The 21,848-nt window shown below is 40.6% G+C and overlaps 3 protein-coding genes across 8 annotated transcripts; all 3 read left to right on the forward strand.

Moving 5' to 3' along the window:
• Positions 1–7,171: 7,171 nt before the first annotated feature.
• atp5if1a (ATP synthase inhibitory factor subunit 1a) lies at positions 7,172–8,721 on the forward strand. The gene is made up of 3 exons (XM_085791324.1): positions 7,172–7,382; positions 8,166–8,278; positions 8,400–8,721. Exons 1-3 carry the CDS (start codon positions 7,311–7,313, stop codon positions 8,539–8,541), a joined length of 327 nt encoding a protein of 108 aa, XP_085647450.1. The 5' UTR covers positions 7,172–7,310; the 3' UTR covers positions 8,542–8,721.
• Positions 8,722–9,244: 523 nt separating this feature from the next.
• LOC146978561 (heterogeneous nuclear ribonucleoprotein R) lies at positions 9,245–17,482 on the forward strand. Of its 5 annotated transcripts, XR_015037091.1 has the most exons (16): positions 9,245–9,403; positions 10,544–10,704; positions 10,791–10,909; positions 11,000–11,107; positions 11,225–11,338; positions 11,487–11,663; positions 11,808–11,943; positions 12,077–12,282; positions 12,493–12,642; positions 12,729–12,850; positions 12,940–13,478; positions 15,574–15,634; positions 16,432–16,468; positions 16,613–16,673; positions 16,992–17,126; positions 17,351–17,482. XR_015037091.1 is itself a non-coding variant. In XM_085791323.1 (12 exons), the coding sequence occupies exons 2-12, from the start codon at positions 10,548–10,550 to the stop codon at positions 15,606–15,608; spliced, it is 1,863 nt and encodes a 620-aa protein (XP_085647449.1). In that variant the 5' UTR covers positions 9,245–9,403; positions 10,544–10,547; the 3' UTR covers positions 15,609–15,871. The 5 variants fall into 5 exon arrangements, 3 of the variants coding, with proteins under 3 accessions (XP_085647449.1, XP_085647447.1, XP_085647448.1); XR_015037090.1 differs by lacking the exon at positions 16,432–16,468; XM_085791323.1 differs by lacking the exons at positions 16,432–16,468; positions 16,613–16,673; positions 16,992–17,126; positions 17,351–17,482 and having other exon boundaries at positions 15,574–15,871.
• Positions 17,483–18,416: 934 nt separating this feature from the next.
• On the forward strand, positions 18,417–21,568 carry dnajc8 (DnaJ (Hsp40) homolog, subfamily C, member 8). 2 transcript variants are annotated; one of them, XM_085791328.1, is made up of 9 exons: positions 18,417–18,513; positions 19,067–19,168; positions 19,668–19,724; positions 19,838–19,904; positions 19,992–20,086; positions 20,207–20,278; positions 20,630–20,721; positions 20,955–21,030; positions 21,121–21,568. In XM_085791328.1, the coding sequence occupies exons 1-9, from the start codon at positions 18,445–18,447 to the stop codon at positions 21,238–21,240; spliced, it is 750 nt and encodes a 249-aa protein (XP_085647454.1). In that variant the 5' UTR covers positions 18,417–18,444; the 3' UTR covers positions 21,241–21,568. The 2 variants fall into 2 exon arrangements, with proteins under 2 accessions (XP_085647454.1, XP_085647455.1); XM_085791329.1 differs by lacking the exon at positions 20,955–21,030.
• Positions 21,569–21,848: the final 280 nt, after the last annotated feature.

The raw sequence follows: 21,848 nt of genomic DNA on the forward strand, positions 1-21,848 counted from the left end.
GTCCTGGCCATCTCTTAATTGAAGGCTGTCGCTATAGAAACAGATCCTAATCCCCAAGATGGGTAAAGAGAAGATGGTCCTCCAACTCCCAAAGTGAAGTGTAAGAAAGACAAATAGATGTAATTTCTCTCTACAGCTGCCTCCTAATGATTGTCTGCAGTGCATTAAAATATTATTATTAAGTGTGAGGCAGCAGAAACACTGAATTGTCTTAATGTCTTACAGATAATGGTTGTAGGAAAAGCAATTAAATCTTTTCTTAAATCATTCATAAGAATTTGGGATGTGATCCAACCATTTTCTACAAAAATCTAAATTCCATATAAAAGTATTAAATGTTACAATTTTACACTTACATTACAGTAAGCAGCAAATGAGTAAGCTGATACCTCAACCAGAAACGGTTGAAGTTGTTTTCACCTGCAAGCAAAATATCCCTATGGACACTTCTTTGTGACTGGACTGTCACTGTCCAGTTAAATAAATGCGTGAACACAGATTAAAACTTGCAATTGTAACTTGCCTTACTTAGTGGGAGTTTACACATTTTCCTGCTTTGTAATTGTGCAAACGTGTTCAAAAAAGCTGTGTTTTTGTGTAGCCTCATCAGTGGTATCATCATTCATCCTCAGTTTTAAATTACATGCACTCTCTTTTTCCCCTCATGCACAAACTTGATTTATTAATGCAGATTTATTTCATAGGTTTACAATGGTTGATTTCAACACATCAGCAGGTACAGTACATCTGCAGTATTGGTCTGAACGGAGTCGGGCCAAGAGATATGGTTAAAAACATTGAGTGCATATTTATACAACCATCCTTTACTTAATTCAGCTGAAGAAATATGGGCTAAACACTTGTGTATGGGCTGTTAATTAGCCCAGCACTAATTAGGCTATTATGTCTGCAATTACCTCAAGAATCAAACATTCCTGATAACATAAAACAATATATGTCAGGCTCAAGAGACCAGTATTTGTGTCAAGCGAATACAAAGTTTTTGTTATTATTCAGCCTTTCTTTAACTATTGTGTAGACTTTTTTGTGTCACAGATGGATTGGGGGTTTACAGTGCCGCATGTCCCTCAGCTCAGATGACACTCTTGTCCTCCAGAGCGAGACAAATCCAAAAGCAAGACTCTCAGACTCTTAAACCAATGTCTTGTCTGCATCCAACAGCAGAATTACTTTTGAATCTCAACACATATTTCAAGCAGTCCGCAGTCTCAGTGAATCAACATAGGGAGCAGCAACCAGGAGGGAGTAGACGTTAATATTATATGATATAAGGGCTGCACATCTATCCATACACTATAAGAGTCCCTCTCTTTCACAGACACACATCTTTTTCTATAGCACTCTCCCTCCTCATTTGAGTTGACAAAAGATCGTTCTCACATGGAAAAACGCCCCCTTCCACCCCCCACCCCCACCCCCCATGTGGCTCTTTTACCTCTGAATGATAAAACGCAGATTTGGTGGATTACAGCTGCGTTTGTGCGTCATAGCCAAATGCCAGCAGTCTCTTGAGAGTGGTTTCATGGAGGTTATTACCACTTGTCTTACTTTCAGACTGTGTGCTCACCCCAGGGGTCGACTGGACTGTGAGAGGCTAATGACCAGCTTTGGTATACTGATGGAATCCATAGGGCTTTTAATGTTGAAGTGAATAGGATGTTTTGTGCAATAAAAATCAGTTGGAATCTGCAAAAAAAAGGCTCCATGGTCAGAAACAAGTGAGTCAATGAAAAGGCGGCATAAGCAGCTGGGGGCTGAAAGAAGTTGGAAATGAAAAATGGACAATGAATTTTGGAGAAAATATATGATTTTAGCTGCATCACAGCAGAGATGGCAATGTTAGTCTGTCAGTTCGCCAATTTGGTCCATACTGATATCTGCTTATTTATTTTTACACCAAAAGTCATCTGTGCGATGTCTGCACAGTCTGTTCATGAAAAATTCAGAGCGATGACGTTGGTGCCAATTCTGTAGTATCTGACTTCAAACTGTAGTATGTTATATCACTGTGGCCACTTATAATTTATATTTCATTCATGCCATGATCTGCAAATACTTACAAAAAAAGACGGTGTCAGCTGCTCATATTTAGAAAAAATACATTTATACCAGTATAAAAAACAAAACACTGATGCACCCCTCAGGTTTCATCATGCACATACAGGTAATGACACACACTCACATGCTGCATACCCATGTCCTTTATGCAGCTGTAAAGAAGATAAAAAGACTTTTGCAGGGTTAGGGTCATACTGATATATCTCAGTAACCACTTGGAGGAAAGCCGTTCGAGTTTGTACATGACTCCGTGTGTCAAAGTGCGGAGACCTAACAGAGATGTTTGCTGTGATTCTGCACAGCCGTTGAACGTCAGTGTAACAGCGTAAGACCTTTATTCTTTCTATAGCTTTTTGTGAAAATTGTAGCAGCACTGTGAGAACGCAATATAATAACCAATGTCAGTTTGCTTTGAGAGAACTTACTGGTTGTTTTTCACATTGTCAACAGTTTGCTAAATGAGTCAATTCCCCCTTTTAATTGTTTCCGAGCTGCCCCGTGAATAATGTCTACCACTGTTCCTTGTCCGAGAGACCTCGCATGTACTGAACACAATGAATCTGAACCCCTTTATCAATCCTGATGGTCACCATGGCAACAGTGGCAACATCCAGGCAGCTCATGAGGACTATTAGTAACAAGGAGTTTCAGCACCAGCAGGCACTGAGAATAATACAAGCTGAATGCACATAAAGGGAACAAATGAGGGTTTATATGCCCAAAATATTGTATAGCATATCATTTGCTGCATTACAATTCTAACGCGATTGAATTTCCATTCAATGCATGTTTCATGAATGTGCTCCACAGGGTAGGTTTCTAGGACAGAAATGCATGTCTTTTTTAGTAGCTTGTAGCAAAGTGACTCCGTGCCAACAATGCTATTACCTTGAAAATGTTTGTTGAAATCCTGAGCAAAAGGTTCAATTACATCCCCAGGGGTATATCAACATGCGTTTTCCCCAGAGGCATGCATGAATTTCAGATTCCAGCACTATTTCATGCAATTATTGATAGTGCACTTGTAGAAGGAGGCAGATCATTATGCATGACATCCAATGGTGGATTTAGAAAGGACTGCATAAAAAAAAAAGGCTGTTAAACAGAACCATGCAAATGTAATGCGAGTTCACCTTAAATGTCAGAGGGAGTAATATTGCAAAAAATGCTAAAGGGACATCGTCACAAAACATTGTAATGAACGCCCTTGCAAGCAGAGGTTATGAAAAACTGATCGTTCATACAGGAACGCTGTTGTCTGCATGACCTTACTTTGTCTTTGCTCAGGTTAGTGCTGTTGCCAGGATACTATTTCCTATGGCAACACTTGAGCCGGCGAGGTGAGCAGCTCTGAAAGGATTCAGGTAACTGGCTGCTCTCTATCCAGTGCACCGGAAGTCCGTGCATGAGCATTGGAGAAAAAAATGATAAATAAACACCATGTACCAATGTGCACAGACACACACACGCACAAAAACAGCCTTTGAAGTTTCGTCTGGCTCAGTGCAGTAGCTGATATTTCCTGCAAATATTTAGAAGTAAATAGACTTCCGGTTTGAATCAGCCAGGATTTTTTGTTTTTGCATCTGCTCTGGTCATTTTACATGACAGACATTCACATGCAAGTTATAGCTATACAGTGTGACTCTATCTACAGTATCTATGGATATACTCATGACTCCTAAACAATAACTTTCCTGAAATATTTAAGACATTACTTCTTAAATCCGTCGTAGGTGTGTGACAAAAGCAGCAGATTCAGCTACCTTGGTGAATAACAGAAGCGTGTGTTCAGTAATGATTACTGCACTGCAATATTCATTGTTCTATATGAAACACAATTTCCATCCCCATTTAAAATGAAGTGAGAGCTGCACTTGCTGTCGTCCATTACATGGAACGAAGGAATTGTTTTGCCAGGGTCTTATATGAATGGTAGCATATTCTCGTTCCATATTCATTGCAACACATAGCAGATGCTCTCCATCTGGATGAGACCACACTGCCACCATTTGTTCCAAGAGGGCTACTGCCTCTTGGACAGTTTCCTCTCAGTGATGTGGAAAAGTACACTTGCTGAGCGTTTTATTAGGAACAGCTCGGGTTCCACTCCTGTCAGCCAAGAACAGAAATCTGGGGCAGTTCAAGTCTGGAAAAATATTGAAGGGTCCAAATCTAGATATATCTGCTGAGGCGAGCAGATGGTATGGGTCTGAGTTTGATGTCAACAGCACAAGTCCATGCATCCAAGTTGTCAACTCTCCAGGTTGGTGGAAGTGTAATTGTGTGGGGAATATTTTCTTGGCAACACTTTGGGCCACTTAATAACAATCAATTGTGGTTTGAATGCAACCGTCTGTCTGAGCATTGTTGCTGACCTTGTGAATCCCTTTATGACCACAATTTACCATTCTCTAATGGCTACTTCCATCAAGATAATGCACCCTGTCACTGTGTATTAACAGCAAAGAAAGAGGATGCCTAAAACTGTTAGTGTGGTGTTCCTTAATAAAGTGCTCAGAGAGAGTATAAAGTATCATCAAAAACATGTATATCTAAGTGTTCTTGAAAAGTAAACAACCCGCTTTGTCCTTTAGAGACAAACTGCGACAGTGTTTTCTCATTGCATTGACCCTGTTCCACTTCCAAACCTGTTGCACAACCACAAAGGCTCTCAATGTTGAATACGTCTTTGCATTCTCTGTATTGCCCCTTCCTTTCTTCATATTTTGCAGACCAAGGTACAGAATACAATGAATTACAAGTCTGCATGCTTTCTCTTTTCAATGGGAACTTCCAGCTCATCATGGTCAATGCCGAGTCTAAACAGCCTGACAGGATGTAGCGCCGTCATGGCAGCGACACCACACCTACACTCACTCATTGACCATCAACTCTGCTGGATGAAAAGAGGAATGTCAGGGATGGTGAGCTCATACAACACTGTGAAGGGATGAGCATTGTCTGGCAGGGAGGGCTCTTCATCAGTGGGACTCTATTATGACTCATCTGTTCTAAACACCCACCGTCTCTCTTTACTGTGCAAAGCTTCCCTTTGTGCAGCTGAATGTGTCTCATCCAGCACTTGAGAGGTGAGCACCAGGTCTCATCCTTTTGGGTAATAGGTCCATAACACATTGATGTCAGATTGGCACAGGGTCTGTGGACAGTAGGAGCATTACATTTATTTGACAGCCCCGTAGGAAACAATGGATAAAATGACGATATCTGTTTTTGTAATCCTGCAAATCCTGAGTAACCCTATTCATTGCATAAAATGGGTTTACAAATCTGTGAAAGGATCATGGAGTTTGCACGTCTTTCCTGTGTTTGCATGATGCTCCACATAATCTGAGACCTTTGGGGAATTTCTTGCAGGGTTCAAGTCCCCCAGTAATTTTAGACATGCAGAAAAACCACTGGTGAAAAGAGAGGATGAATGAAAGAATGTCCATACCCAAACAGTTAGGCACCTATAGCTTTATAGTGGGTACACTGAATGCAAGTTTGCTTTCAGCTTGGTAATTGAGAATATAAAACATACAACAAATGCACTAATTGTCTTCACATCATCAAACAGAGGTCATATTTGATAACAATTAGCAGCAACAGGAAAAGTTTAATGAACTGTTACATAAAAATTGAGTCATGCTTTGATCATTATTTTAGTTGACGGGCTAATATAATTGGTTTACACCCTTCTACAACAAATACTCACAAAGAAGAGGAAAAAGAATTAATATTAAACCAAATAAATACAAAATAAACAGTACCCTAACAACTAAACATTGAAATTCTGGAGATGGCCACTTGTTAGGTGAGTTTGTTCAGTTAATTATAACATGACGTCAATAGGGCTATCACATGATTCAAATGTTATTGCACTGCTAGCTTAGCCTTTTAGTTTTTTTTATTATTATTTGTAGCGTGTTTGTGTCTTTGCATGTGTTTTCTTAAGCTGTAGTGCGACATACAAACAGCATTGGTTCCCAACCTGTGGTCAGAGATCTCAGGGGGGTCCACAGAGCTTTGACTGTTCTGAGGCTGAGGTTATCAAAATTAGCTATATTTTTATGCATATTAAAATTCAACAATCCCAATAACACATGCAATTGGATAATCAAAATCATGTAGAGAATAGGAACAAAAACCTACAACATGTGATGTTCTCCACCCAGCATTTGAATGGCTCCCACCTGGACGCCGGCTCCGCTGCCCCATTTGCAAGACTCATAGGAGGGGGGCATAGTGTTCCCAGGGCTGTCAACCTCCTCAACTCCTAACACATGAACTCAACACACACAAACACATCCCTCACCCCTCTCCATTTGACTGACAGATATCTCCTCTCAACCATAATGTATTTATTAATTATAATATTTATGCTTTTTGTTCTGTATTTTAAGCTTCCTGCTCTGCCTGCTTTTTGTTTTAATTGTCCAAATAATGTTCTTTGAATTTAATTTTAAACTGTTTCTTGTTGTAAATAAAAGTTTGCATCACTTTATTCTTTTAAAGCAGTACTAAAGAACTTTCAGTTTTGATTGAGTTTGGCGGTGCCTGTGGACCAAAGCGGTAGTGTTTTGCCTGAAGGAAGACTCAATTTCCCATGAACACTAGCATGAAGCCCTGTAAATATCCTGCATTAAAATTAACAGAAGACATCAAAACTAAGTTTCTGTTTCCAGTGGATCATTTCAAAGTGAAAACACAAGCATAATCCATTGCTAAAGTGCTGTTTTGCCTGTTCCCTCCTTGTTGTGACTCGTAAAAGTAAAAGTGAAAGTAAAGTGAGAGCCGGGTTCCTACCATGCTCCTCAAAGCTCCTTAGTGCCAGAGAAAGAGATACAGACCCCCTCAGACCACGACAGAGGTGTCATTCAACTTGTTGTAAGTCGATGTATCATCACAAAAGTTATGAAAATATTTTATGAAGGTTGAAAAGTTACTTAGTGCTGGTTTAATGTGTCTGAACTGAAGACAGGGGTTGTGTTGCGGGGCAGTGAAGTAGGAAAGCTGCAGTTTCGCCCCCTCACCGCGCGGTGGCAGTAAACAAGCCTCACCACAGACTTGAGGTGTTTTTTTTTTTTTTTTTCTCCACGCCCATGTCAGACGTTTAAATTTCCGCATTTCGACTTTAGAGCTGAGAGACCAGTGAAGCCAAACTTAAGTTTGTCCTGTCCTATCTTGTCCTGTGCTGTATTGTTTTATAGCTCTTCAGTATCTGAGCAATGTCGAGGTTTCTGCTGAGACCAAACCTGCGGAGCTGCGTCGCCTCTCAGATCAGACTGGCATCTGATCAGGTAAAACGGTGGTGAAGTGGTGACACAAGACGTTTTGGATGTTAGCAGCATTAGCTGGCTAAAAAAAAGAAAACAGCAGCTTGATACTTGTTATCGGGGCGAAGACCAGAGACTAGGCCAGGAGAAGCTACAGCTAGCTCCAGACAAGACAGTCAATGTTTGGACCCATTGATAAAAAGCTGTTGAATAAAAACGCATCTATCTAAAGGCTGCTGTGAAAATGTATAGCTATGTCTTTATTGTAATGTTAAATACGCTGCAGTAGTCAAACAGCTGCTATATGAATTGAGACGTGCCCTCCTGCTGTTATCCAATGACGCAGATAATGACATAAATGTACTTTTTTTCTTTTTACCCCCTGAAGACTGTGTAGTGATTAGTGAATATTTAGATATAACGTTATATAACATGTTCAGTAGCACCTATATAGGTTTGTCTTAAGGGAGAGGTCGTTGCAGGATTGCATAATAGTTTTTCCACATCAATCAGTCAACAGTTGTTCACTTGTCAGTCTGAGCAGCTAGGAACAATATAATGTATTCAGTCATATAAGCTGAGCCAATAACAAGGGAGACTATGTGCAAACTGCAGGTAAAGGCAGGTGCAATGTTGAGTTTTATCCTCTGTTTACAAATTGAGACTTAAAAAATAAGATCTGTATTTTATTTTATTGTTGATAAGAACTTGCACAATGGTAAATGGTCCTTTTCACTTTATTGGGATAGGTTGTTTCTGAATGTGTACATCAAATGCAATATAATGTATTTCCTCTGGTTGTTCCAGCTTGGTGAGTTGGGCAAGGGAGCGGGCAAAGGCGGTGGTGGAGGAGGCTCTGTGAGGGAGGCAGGAGGTGCATTTGGAAAGAAACAAGTAGCAGAGGAGGAGCGGTACTTCAGGTGAGAAGCTGCACGTCATCCTGTCTAAGGCTCCTTGTGTCTTGATGAATAATAACTGCTTTGGTCACATAAAAGGTTTAACACGGTTTTTCTCTCCTCCACATTTTGTGCTCACGTGCAGGCAAAAGGAAAAGGAGCAGATGGAGGCGCTGAGGAAGCACCACGCAGAGGAGATCGAGCACCACAAGAAGGAGATTGAGCGCTTACAGAGGGAGATTGACCGCCACAAGGGCAAAATCAGAAAGCTTAAACACGATGACTGAAGTGGGGGAAAAACATATCATTACTACTACTCCCCCTCCTCCTTTGAGTCCATCCATATTATTGCCAAGTCAATGCTTATCAGATATTGATTGATTTACTGCTGGCCAAGGCAGGTCCTGTATCAGATTTAAGGCTGACAGCATGAATACTAAAGAAAACAATAAAGTGCTTAATTTTTCCACATTCCATGAAAGCTTTTCAACATGTGTGATTTAATTATTATTATATTTAATCTATCTTGATTTCTCTCTCAAAAAAAGAAAAGTAAAAGTCAATCTTTAATTGTGTTTTTAATAGCTCTGGTTGTGAGGAAGATTGGGCTGATCCTGTGTGTAGTGTGTGCAGAAAAGGTGGGTCTCATTGGGCTGAAGTCGTGCCAGTCAAGGTTCAACCTCCACGGTTGGACGGTTGGTGGTGAAGCGCTTGTTTTGAGTCACCGCGCCGCCCGCTGACAGCCGGCGACCGGCTCACATTGAACAGCGAAGCCGGAAAGCTGGGAATTAACCGTCTCCTCTAGCTTTATTTGGTGTGAAATTAAACATATATATATGCTTTGAGTAAATTGAGGGCGTATCTGGACGCTTTTCGTAAGTATTTGTTGTTCCCTAGACGAGCACGCTTGCCCCGGTGTTTGAAAACAAACGTACCCGCCTTATTGCGCGTTTTTTCGTCCAAATCTCGCGATGTTTGCCGAGCGGTGGCGTTGTTCGGGCGAGCCGACGACGAGACCGTAGCTGTCTGGAAATCTGTCTTGTGGGATAGACTGAAACGTATTCTTCATATTAGACATTTTTGTACGTCCGACAAGTTAATCGTTTCACATTTTAACACACCCCTCAGTTAGTTCCCCGAATTAGACTGGTAAGTTACGCTAACTATCGGTTTGCGGCTCGTACGGAGCGTATGTGTTTGATTTGTTGAAAGGTGTCTCTCTGCATGGTGAGGCCTTCGTATATATAAGCTCGTTAGCCTATCAGCAAGCTAACCGTTTTCTCCGAGCTCAACTACAGGAGCTATTTTGGGAGATAGTTTCGGCCCAAAAATTGGAAAAATGCATCTAACTGAGAGCGGATATTTGCCCCGAGACGCCTTGTGCATGTAAATGTAAAAATGAAACGTATCCTCCTCGGCGGCTAGCAGGCTGCATGTGAAGGGGGCGGGACACGGTGCCTCTGTCTGTGGTTTCTCTTCAAGTGACCGGGTTGTGTTACCGTTCAATACCTGAATGTTTTTCACCTGAGCTTCAGTTACCAAGCAGCTTTTATACTCTAATATACCGTGTGTTGTGATCTTCAGAATATCCTGCTATTATTATTATTATTATTATTATTATTATTATTATTATTATTATTATTATTATTGTTGTGGTGGTGGTTGTTGTTTACAATACCAGTAATGGTTTTCCAGTTAAATAGAGCATCAACTACTCAGGCAGGTTACAGTTACATCAGAGTAGTATCCAACCCATAGAAACAATTTAGTTCAGGGGTCTTAAACGTTTTTCAGACCAAGGACCCCCAAACAGGAACCCCCTACTTTAAATATTTATTTAAATATGTTTTATATTATTCTGGGCGTAGTATACCCTGGATTTAATACTAAGCTATTCAAAAAATACACAGGTTCATATATTCATGTTTTTATTTTAAAGGTACAGTGAGTAGGGTCGCCATGCCACTGCCATTTATAAACATACCTTGTTATATCAACAATGTCTGTCAGTTGCATGATCATCATGCATACAAGTTATTCAAATTTACGTTTTTATTTTAAGCTAAACAAAAAAATATACAAAATTGTATAATCAACCAAAAATTTCATGACCTCCCTGCAGTACCTCTGCGGACCCCCTGTTGAAGACCTCTGATTTAGTTCAGTCATCAACTGGTTTATGATGATTTACTATAAAAACAATAATTTATAATAATAAATTTATTACTTATAATAAAATGAACTGCTGAGTGACTTGTTTTTGACTTGACTGCTGTATATTTATTTCAGGAGAATGGCTGCCGCTGAGGTGAACGGTAGTTCTGCCCCGGCAAAGGAGGAAGAAGAGCCCATGGATGTGACAACACCGCACACAGAGAACTACCAGACACTTCTTGATGCGGGGCTGCCCCAGAAAGTGGCTGAGAGTCTAGACAACATCTTCCAGACAGGTGGGTGACCGGAGCTCTGACTCCAGCAGCAAAAAACTGAATAGTGTTAGCTGAGGCTTTGTGTGACCATACCTTGTAAACTTCAGGCCTGGTGGCGTACGTTGACCTGGATGAAAGGGCGATTGATGCACTTAGGGAGTTCAATGAGGAAGGAGCACTCACTGTGCTGCAGCAGTTCAGAGAGAGTGATCTGTCCCATGTACAGGTAACAGGTTACATCCTCATTTGTGGAGCTTATGTTGATGCACATTGCTGCAGGTCACATTCATTATTTGTTTTTGTTTTTTTGATGTAGAATAAAAGTGCTTTCCTTTGTGGAGTCATGAAGACCTACAGACAGAGAGAAAAACAAGGAAGTAAAGTACAAGAGTCCACCAAGGGACCGGATGAGGCGAAAATAAAGGTAAACAAAGTCATGTCGCTGAACTTTGTTATAAAGAAGATTAGAGGAAATGTCATACGAACAGGTCTCTGCAGCCATGGAGGTTAGTTAATGTGTTGTTTTTTTTGTGCTTTCCAGGCTTTGTTGGAGCGGACAGGATACACCCTGGATGTGACAACAGGGCAGAGGAAATATGGAGGCCCCCCTCCTGAGGATGTATTCAAAGGAACACAACCAGGGATTGGAACTGAGGTAGATAAAACAACAGATAAATAGGTTGATGCTGGAACCTGTCTATCACTGTGTACATCAAATTTGGTAAAGAATCCTAAATATCAGTCTGTAAATAGTGCTATATATATTCAAACATTTGTCTTTCTGATTTTCCTCTCTTCATCAGGTGTTTGTTGGAAAAATCCCCCGAGATTTGTATGAAGATGAGCTGGTGCCACTCTTTGAGTCTGCTGGTCCGATCTGGGACCTCAGGTTAATGATGGACCCTCTATCTGGTCAGAACAGAGGCTATGCCTTCATCACATACTGCAATAAGGACGATGCACAGAAGGCTGTGAAGCTTGTAAGTGGTGGGGAAGGTTATTGGAAAAATTTAACTGTGGAAAATTTGAGAGGATTGCTCATTATTTTGTAAAATTGCTTAATTCTGTGTTATTTATAGACATTGTGTTTCACACAGTTGTTGACCTCTCCATTTTATTTTCAGTGCGATAACCATGAAATTCGCCCTGGCAAGTATTTGGGAGTGTGTATATCTGTTGCAAACAATCGCCTGTTTGTTGGATCAATTCCAAAGAACAAGACAAGGGAAAGTATATTGGAAGACTTTGGAAAAGTTACAGGTCAGTTTCAAATGCACAGGTGGACTTGTGTTATAAAAGTATTAAAATAAAGGCCCAACCATGAAGCATCATTTGCATGAAAACTGGCCTTTTGCTTTTGCATGGGATTCGATCTTATTGTTTTATCTTACAGAGGGTCTGCAAGAGGTGATATTGTACCACCAGCCAGATGACAAGAAAAAGAACCGTGGCTTCTGTTTCCTCGAGTACGAGGATCACAAGTCTGCAGCACAAGCTCGCCGCCGCTTGATGAGCGGGAAAGTGAAGGTCTGGGGGAACCCAGTCACCGTGGAGTGGGCTGACCCTGTCGCTGAACCAGACCCTGAGGTCATGGCGAAGGTTAGAATTATTTATTTTATTTATTTAACCTTTATTTTACCAGGTTGTCCCTTGAGATTGAATCTTTTTTGCGAGGGAAACCTGGCAAAGAGGCTGAACTGGTGTCAAAACAACAATAAAAGCAAAGAATATCTTGGTTCCGAGTCTTTTGCACATGAGAACACCACAACCACACACACAATATTGTAATCCTGTCTTTTTTCTGTGTAGGTGAAAGTGCTGTTCGTCAGGAAGCTGGCCACAGCTGTGACCGAGGAGCTTCTTGAAAAGACCTTCTCTCAGTTTGGAAAGCTGGAGCGAGTAAAGAAACTAAAAGACTATGCTTTTGTCCATTTTGAAGAGCGAGATGCTGCTGTTAAGGTGGGTTTCTGTTACGATTTGGACAAAATATTTGTCTGTTTGGTGTTTACGTGTATCAGTGCAATGGACTATTTTGTTTTGTTAAGGCCATGGATGAGATGAATGGGAAGGAGCTAGGGGGAGAGGAAATTGAGATAGTCCTGGCAAAGCCCCCAGACAAGAAGAGAAAAGAGCGCCAAGCAGCTCGTCAGACCACCAGGAATGCAGGGTGAGTCACCGACGGAGGCACATGACTGGTCAGCTGCCCGTCTCGTTCTTAAAACGGGAATCGTTTAACCCTGTCCTCCCCCTCTGCAGGTATGACGACTACTACTACTACCCACCACCACGTATGCCCCCCCCAGGCCGTGGTAGGGGCCGTGGTGGCCGAGGGGGCTATGCCTACCCGCCAGATTACTATGGATATGAAGACTACTATGATGACTACTATGGCTACGACTATCATGACTACCGTGGTGGGTACGAAGACCCTTACTACGGCTATGAAGACGTGTACAGCATGAGGGGCCGCGGCACCCGTCCCAGTAGGGGGGGGCCTCCTCCGCCTAGGGCCCGCGGAGCGCCGCCGGCACGAGGGCGCGGCGGCTACGCCCAAAGAGGCCCACCCCTCGGTGGTCCGAGGGGCGGCCGAGGAGGGCGGGGAGCCCCTTTCCAGCCGCAGAGGGGGCGCGGTCCTCGCGGGGCCCGGGGCAATCGCGGGGGCAATGTCGGCGGAAAGAGGAAGGCAGACGTGTTTAACCAGCCTGACTCCAAGCGCCGCCAAACCAACAACCAGCAGAACTGGGGGTCCCAGCCCATCGCCCAGCAGCCCCTGCAGCAAGGGGCCGACTATTCCGGTAACTATGGTTACAGTAATGACACCATGGAGTTTTCACAGGATTCTTATGGGCAGCAGTGGAAGTAGATGCACCAAAAGGTATTTGGCAAAGTGACAACAAAAAAAGAGCAAAATGATAAAAAGAAAAAAAAAATAACAGGAGATTGGCCACAATTTTTGATTGACTTTTTATCCTTCATCCCTCATGAAAAAAAAGTCTGTATATATATCTCAGAGAAAAAAAAATGGACAGCCCCCAGAATTGGCTCGAGATGATTGGCTGGCAAACCTTTTGGCTGAAGAAATGAACGTAACCGTTGTGGTGAATCATTTCTTACTCCTACGGTTACATTGGGACATGTGTCTTTAACAACAAAAAAAAAAGAAAAGAAAAACACACACAAACCACTTTTACTGTTACTTTTTGTTCCTGATCCTTTTAAAGCCAACAATGAACATTTACAAAAAAGTGGACATTCATTCTCAAAAGTCTGAGAGGACATTAAATAATGATATTGCCTTGCAGGAAGTTTTTGTCCATGCCCCTTTCCTCCCCTCTCGTTCTTGTACTCCCTTTATTTGTGGTTTCTCATAGTTGCATAGGGACTTGCTTGTAAATAAATGCATATGGTTAGAGCTTCAAACTTCATTTTTTGCAATGGTGGAGAAAAGAATCCACAGGAAGAAAGAAAATCAAAGTTTTGTAATGTTCAAAGTGTATGCCTAGCATTTCTAGAGGTAGATAAATTGTGTTTTTTTTAAACTGATACCATAACTTCCTATGTTTTCTTTGAACTTGCCCAATAGAATTTGGTTTGGCTTACCTTAAGAGCCATAGCAGTTTGTTCTCTGATGTTCTTTGTATTTATAACTTTTACGTTTGTTCCGTTTCAATAAAACTCAGCTGAGCATCAGTCAATTGTCAGATACTCAAATTCAGTGTTGTCATTCAGTATTTGATTTGATTTTGACCTCAATTCTCACATTTGGATGAAGATCTTCTTTTCCAAGTCAAATTTCTTTTTGCCTCAAAGGATAATCACAAAAGGCTGAAATTGTGCAATCAGACAATGGGACAAGAGAACTTGAAAGGTGTTTGGAGGATACAATGATTAAACAGGATTTTAACCCTTTACTTTTCAGTGCATGTTCCATTAGACTATAGTCATTTCCTGCACTCTGAATTTATACAGTGACTATTTCAGCAATGCCAACAACTATTCACGGACCAAACAGTAAATGTGACTGCTTGCCAATGCCCAAGATTGTGCCTTTCTTTCAGACAATGTGCACAGGTAAACAGTGCATGCTTCAGTAAACCTTCACTAAAAGTTGCCATTCAGAAAGATAAGGAAAACGTACAGTAATTAACATAGGTAATCTATCTATCTCATTATACTAAATTATTAATGTCAGACAGCTCTTTTATCCTTTTTACTTTTTATGTCTACCGTGCATGTCCAATGAGAGCCAGAGAAACAGTTTAAATGTGATGTGGTCAAGAAAATTAATTTCCTTTGCAGAAATATAGAAATGTGAGAAAATTTAATTATCAATTGTGCAAGTTTATTTGGGTAAGGTAGTATTGTCATAGAAATGAACATGCTAAATGTTTTACTTGTGTACATTAACTGTGCTTTGCACCTCTAACCCCAGTATTAATTTCTTTATTTTTAACAGTGTTAAGTTTGACATCTACTGAAGCATAGACTGTGTACACGTGTTCTCATGAGTCTGAAAAATTGGAACAATTTTGGACATTGGCGAGACGTTACTTGCACTGGCATGGCCCCGATGCCCTAACAACAGTTCAGCCCAATGCATTTGAATGGATTTGTACCTGTATGCTGAGTTGTCTCCAATTCATTTGTTTTTTAATTTCCAAAATCAGCACCATCATCTCATCTTTTTCTCTCCTTTTGAAGACACCAAGGATCTGACCATCCAAAGGGTTAAAATTCTTTTAAAATGTACTTTTGTGCCATAGAAAGTCACCTGTCAGAATCAGTTTGCCATAGAAAAGTGTTTTTTTTTTTTTTAGCATCTGCCTTTTGGTACCATGGTATCATTGTATTTTGTTTCATGTGTCTGTCCTCTTATTCCAACCTGCCTAGGTGGAGCAGCATTGAGAGCGGCACCAGTAGAATGAGGAACTCACCTGAACGGTACTCAAGGGTGAGCTAGCCTTGCACAGAGTACTGTCTCCTCTCCTGTAGCTTATTGTAATCACTGGAGAAACACTAGCCATAATTATACTTTGCTCTTTTTATTGTTTCCTCACTAATTTACTTTGCTACGAATCAAGCTTCTTTTTTTCCCCTTTTTTTTTTAAATTCAGAAATGACAATTTTTTCAGGAATTTAAAAATACAAGTCACTAAAGTTGACTGAAGAATCATTGAAAATATTAAAATTAATTGCATTACCAGCATGTTATGGGGGGTTAAATAATCATGCGTCATGAGCGTACATTTCCCTTACATAGTGTATATTTTCCTCTTTTAGGCCAAATGAAAAGTTGCTCACAGTTTTAAGAGCCTAATGGCTGCTGCTTTAGACTGGATTTATCAGCCAGAGGGCAGACAGACAAGGATTTGGTAAGCGCTATAAACCTCAAAACCCTGCAAGCACCTGTTGCCCGTCTTGGCTTACTGCACCAAAATCACCTCAGCTGTCTGCACACACATTCTGTGAATGGAGGAGGGAGGGGTGTGGACATTTCCTTTCCTAAGCCGCTAGAGGTAGCAATTCAACACCAGCACTGCTCCTTTGTTCCCATATTCGATGATGTATTTATTGGCCATTTTCAAAGATGTAACGGTGTTAATTAATGTGTAGATATTAATAAGATGAGCTGTTTATAAAATGTATGTAGGTTGCAGTGAGAATATTGAGGTAAATATTGGTTAAATTGGCTGATTTTGGAACAATGGATGTCTCAGACGTGATGTCTTTATCCTTTAACACCACAAGATGGCAGTAGGAGGGCCACATTATTTATATTGCACAGGTAAGACTGGGATGTAGGGACCACAGTAGCTAATTGTATCATTTGACACACACACACGTTTTGGTTTGCATTGAAGTGCCATCAAATGCTGGAGTGTCTTCTCATATCAGAACTGTGTCTTTATATGTTGCCTCTTGTCACCAGGCAGTAAAGGAGCTGCCCCCATCCATGTGAATGAGTTCACACAAATGGAAGGGACTGATTGGTAAGATTGTTCATTATCTGAACTAATGCTCAGACAGTCTCCACATGTTTCTGTTTTTGAGTTTTGTCATATTTTCAAACATAATGTTTGATGTCCTAGTTGTCTCTTTATGACCTCCCAAAGTAAGTTCTGTAAGTTTGTTTTTCAGAATTTCTCCGAACATCAAGTCAGAAAACTTTGCCTTTACGTTATTTTAGGTTGTTGTAGATATAATGCATCATGTTGTATACAATTTACAGTGGGTTTAAGAGAACATGCTGATATTTACATTAACATGTTCTTGTCCATGTGGCCTTTTTTTTTTTTTTTTTACCTCAGAGTCCGGGCATTATTCTCTATAAGGCGCAAGCAAGACCCACCACAGGGATGCACGTTCCTCAGAGTCGTCTACTGACACTTGAGGTGCAGCACCCACACGAACATGAGCTGGCTTCAGCTCAGCAGGCGGCAGAGGTGAGAAATAACTGTGGACTAGTGCAGCTACTCCGGTTATCAGGGAGCACTGTGGCTTGTAGTAATCCTATCGGCCGAATCAACCTCTTGGTTTTCAAAACTGTAAATTCAACACTATTTTTATTCAATCAACAAACTGTGCATCTACCACAGTGACTATGCAGTATATTAGACTGGAAGTGCAAGTTGTCTTCTAATATGAAATGTTTTTTCACTTGCTGCAGAAGCGTAGGAGGATACAGCTGATGGACATCCTGTTCCAGAGCCCAGTCGAGCAGACTCATCCAGCTGAAAGAATTACTACTGTAAAGAGAAATCCTTTGTTTCTCTTGATCATTCAATACATTTTATTTCCCCAAGTAAATACATGTGTTTGTGTGTGCGTATTAAGTTATATTTCATCCACAGCAACTGAGCACCAGAGCACAATCTTTACTCATGGTGCTCATGTTGTGTATTATGCATTATTTTTGAAGCTCAGTGGCCTAAATGATAAATGGCTTTTGTCATTGTGCAATTCAACACAAATGGTTAAAAGAAATCAGGGGGTGTGGGTGGGGGTGTAAACTTTGCCTTGCCGCTGGTTGGAGGAACAAGATTTAAACCGCTGGTTAAGGTTTGACCTCATACAGTATGTGCTTCGGCGCTTCAGAGGACTCGCATTAAGTTGTAAGCGTCTCGGAAACCAGTCACATAAAGCAAGATGTCGTTAGGCACCACAGGGTTGTTGTGGTTATGGTTTTGTTCCCTCTGTGTGGTCTAAAAACGTAAAACGTGAGGCATGAAACAACAGCACGTGAACACGTCGCAGTGTCTCCTAAAAAGAAAAAGAAAAACGTTTCCTTTGAAAAACTGACATCGGTTTTACTGAAAGCTGTTCGTAGCAATGTAACCGTGTTAAATAGACGAACAAGACGTGTTGAAGCGTAAAGATCATTCTTGACTTCTTATCATTTCAAAATAAAATGGCATGCGCTGTTTTTATTAGAAAAAAGTATATACTTTAAATTAATTAAAAGTATATCCTCTATAAATAAACCGTAATTTCAGTGCGTATAAATTGCAAATTGTGTTGTATCGGCTTTATGCGATCTAATTCAGTTACATAATTTAGCTACACTACATTACTTAAATAAAATAAAAAAGTTTTTCATTTACAATATTTTATTAGGTGATTATTGTATTTATCTTTTTAAATATATGGACCACGGTACGACCACATAGCCTACTCATAAAATCTAAAAATTAATTTTGCGTAAGACTTGTGGGAATGCGCGATCACGTGACGTTAGTACGTCACATGTAAACCAGGAGGAAGATGGCGGCCGCCGGAGGAGAGTCTTCGCAGCCTGTGTCGGATGAATTATTTCAAAACTTTTACACGGAGGTAGGATAAAGCTGATGTGAAAGAGTGCGTTTCGAAAGTGTCGGTCTCTCTCCGTACACCGACTAAAGTCTGATACTCGGCCGGGTTCGTGTTCACCGCCTACGAGGCCTGGCAGACACGAACATCTAAGTTAGCTAACGTTAAGATGCTAACGACCACTGAGCAGCTTCGTCTTTTCTAACGTTTAGCAGGGCGCTGCCGAAGATCTGCTATGTGTTTAGTTTCACTTTTACAGAGTCCCTTAACCCAAACCACCGCTTGTTAAACGTTAATTCTGGTGATTACACGTGCTGTGTTGGTCTCCTTTAAGAAGCAGCTCTACCAGCTGCAGTGCAGTGTCCGCTCTGACCAGTCATATCATATTAAATACTTATCTGTCAAGCAAATGAGGTCAAACCTAGCCAGAGAATACGCAGAGCTAACTTTGTATTTCATCATCACATCATGCCTGTATGTTGACCGTTATTCATTCATTGATAGAAGACGTCTCATGTTGAAATATTAGCTCGTATTGTGATTATCCTCATGGTGGTTTTGTTTTGTTGTCTTGCAGGTGAAGCAGATTGAGAAGAGAGACTCCGTGTTGACCTCCAAGCAGCAGATAGACAGACTGCTCAGACCTGGCGCATCCTACTTTAATCTCAATCCATTTGAGGTAAGCATACAGATTAGGTAGTTTCATTCTTAATGTCACAGCACTGTCCAAAATCTTTAGGCACTGACGGCAAAGCAAGTGACTTCAAAGTGTTGTGAACCAAAACCTAGGCATTTAGGGGCTTTGTAATACCAGTACTACTAAATACACGTTTAGGGTAGTATTGATTGTGTTAGGGCCATCTTTCATGCTGCACAATGAGTTTGGGACCAATCCCACACCCCCCTCATGGAAACATGAAAACCTCAATATCTAAAATGCCTGAAACTTTGACATAGTACTGAATTTATTAACAGTTGTGTGAGATAGGATTAGTAATAATGGGCAAAACTGTTAAACACTAATCTATACAGACAAATGCCAGTAACAGAGAGCGACCAACAGATGATAATACAAAGTGTTTATTCATGACATCTCATCTTTTACTGACAAGTTAGTTAAGGTGTGTATTTAGTTCAAACTGCAGAACTGTAACTAAAATGTCAATATGATTTTTCAGGTGCTGCAAATTGACCCAGAGGCAACAGATGATGAACTAAAGAAAAGATTTCGGGCAGTAAGTGAAAAGAACAACAACTTTTCAGCGTTCCTGTCTGTGATTGAATTAACAGTGCTCTGATGGGGTTTGTTGTTTCTTAATTCCTAATCTCTGGTCTCTTGACTGTCCAGTTATCCATTTTGGTCCATCCAGACAAAAATCAGGATGATCCAGACAGAGCACAGAAAGCCTTTGAAGGTAAATTCCTTACATCCGCTGATTAACTTGAAGACTGAAAGAGTTACATCCTGCTTCTACTCACCTGAATATCTCATTTTGTTTCAGCTGTGGACAAGGCATACAAACTCCTACTGGACCCTGAACAGAAGAAGAGAGCCTTAGATGTGATTCATGCAGGAAAGGAATATATTGAGCATATGGTGAGTGTGCAACATAACTCCCTTACTCTTCATGCCAGACACTGAGCCGCCATGTTACTCACCTCTCTTATTTGGTGGCATTTCTTTCTTTCTTTTTTTCTGCTGCTGTACTTTCAACAGGTAAAGGAGAAAAGGAAACAGCTGAAGAAAGAAGGGAAAATGATCGACGTGGAGGAGGATGATCCTGAAATGGTAAGATTTAATTCAAGGTGCAATTAAACTGACCTATTTCAAAATGAAAATATCATTGTCATGCCACAACTAATTGTTGTTACCATGAGATATAGCTGTGAAAACATTAAATTGAAATTATGGATCCAATGCATTTTTTTCTTCTTTCAAAAACAGCACTTTTTTTGATAACATTTTATTTCAAATGTCTAGTGTTCTCTGGCTCCTTTTCTTTCTTTTTTTAGAAAACTTTTCATATAATTTCCAATAACTTAGCTGCTTCAACTGTTCACGACAAAGATATTCATGACTAATACATAATTACATACTGTATATTGGTTCAATAAAATGCAACTTCCTGTCCTCTTTCAGTTCAAGCAAGCGGTGTACAAACAGACTATGAAGCTTTTTGCAGAGCTTGAAATCAAGAGGAAGGAAAGGGAAGCGAAAGACATGCACGAAAGGTAAACGACACACAGCATATGTATGTACAACCTCATTTTGTCCTATAATAATTACAAAACAACTATCCTCTCATGTCATTCATTTGAATTTCTACGGCACCCAAGCCAATAATGTGAAATGTTGATACTGACATCCAATCAAAATGTTATCTTGTGTTTTGATATCAAAAGTAAACAACATACATTCATTGAGAATGTGATGGATCTCTAATTCTGTTTTTCTACTTGTACAGGAAAAGGGCGAGAGAGGAAGAAATAGAGCAAGCAGAGAAGGCAAAGCGAGACAGAGAATGGCAGAAAAACTTCGAGGTGTGTAGCTTGACTTCCTGACCACTTATTTAGAAATCAAACCACAAAGGTCTTGATTTACCATCCTTTTTTGGTAACACGTCTTTTCAGGAAACAAGAGATGGCCGTGTGGACAGCTGGAGGACCTTCCAGGCCAAAGGCAAAACCAAGGAGAAAAAGAACAGGTCCTTCCTCAAGCCCCCGAAAGTTAAGATGGAACAGAGGGAATGATGCTGTAAAAAAAACAATTGGACTTCACTAGATTAAAACCCCACTGTCATAAAACCCCTCCGTTCTGTGTATCCTCACCTCGTCGTCTGCAGTTAGCTGTGTAGCCGTCACCAGGATACTTGTACAACAACTTACTCATAGTTTTGTACTTGGTTTTCTAATGTACATATTTGTGATTTGGACCCTGGGATCGTACCTGCCTCATGTAAGAAAGAGAAATAATGCATCTTCCATTTCTGTGACCGACGAGTTGATGTTGTTTGTCCTTATTTTTTTGCTTTTTGTTTATTTTTTAAAAACTAAATAAAGCTTGGTGTTCACAAGCCTACCTTACTGTGGTCTACAAAGCTGAGCCTGAAATGTCAAATGAAAGGTAAAGCCCGAGTTAAAGTGACTGTTATGTGACTTGGTACAACTGTTTCTGATGATCTGGTTATTACAGATCGCTTTACAAACCAATACGATAACAAAGCAGATTGACACACAGTACTTTAAAAATATGTTATCAAAGCAGAACAGGACAATATTCCTGCATCAGCTACATTAGCACATCAGCACGTTTTGAGTTGACAACACCAATTTTGAACGTAGTGTCTGGGAACCTGCTT

The sequence above is a fragment of the Trachurus japonicus genome, chromosome 11 (genome assembly GCF_045865225.1).
Source record: "Trachurus japonicus isolate A0001 chromosome 11, Traja_1.0".
Lineage (NCBI taxonomy): Eukaryota > Metazoa > Chordata > Actinopteri > Carangiformes > Carangidae > Trachurus > Trachurus japonicus.

Bases quoted from the DNA above. Each gene is read 5' to 3' on its own strand.
- LOC146978561 (XM_085791321.1), top strand. From the start codon at position 10,548: ATGGCTGCCGCTGAGGTGAACGGTAGTTCTGCCCCGGCAAAGGAGGAA. The intron at 11,664-11,807 runs GTAAGTGGTGGG...TTTTATTTTCAG, and splicing joins CACAGAAGGCTGTGAAGCTT to TGCGATAACCATGAAATTCG. The intron at 12,851-12,939 runs GTGAGTCACCGA...CCCCCTCTGCAG, and splicing joins CAGACCACCAGGAATGCAGG to GTATGACGACTACTACTACT.
- atp5if1a (XM_085791324.1), top strand. From the start codon at position 7,311: ATGTCGAGGTTTCTGCTGAGACCAAACCTGCGGAGCTGCGTCGCCTCT. The intron at 7,383-8,165 runs GTAAAACGGTGG...TGGTTGTTCCAG, and splicing joins TCAGACTGGCATCTGATCAG to CTTGGTGAGTTGGGCAAGGG. The intron at 8,279-8,399 runs GTGAGAAGCTGC...GCTCACGTGCAG, and splicing joins GAGGAGGAGCGGTACTTCAG to GCAAAAGGAAAAGGAGCAGA.
- dnajc8 (XM_085791328.1), top strand. From the start codon at position 18,445: ATGGCGGCCGCCGGAGGAGAGTCTTCGCAGCCTGTGTCGGATGAATTA. The intron at 19,725-19,837 runs GTAAGTGAAAAG...TTGACTGTCCAG, and splicing joins TAAAGAAAAGATTTCGGGCA to TTATCCATTTTGGTCCATCC. The intron at 20,279-20,629 runs GTAAGATTTAAT...GTCCTCTTTCAG, and splicing joins AGGAGGATGATCCTGAAATG to TTCAAGCAAGCGGTGTACAA.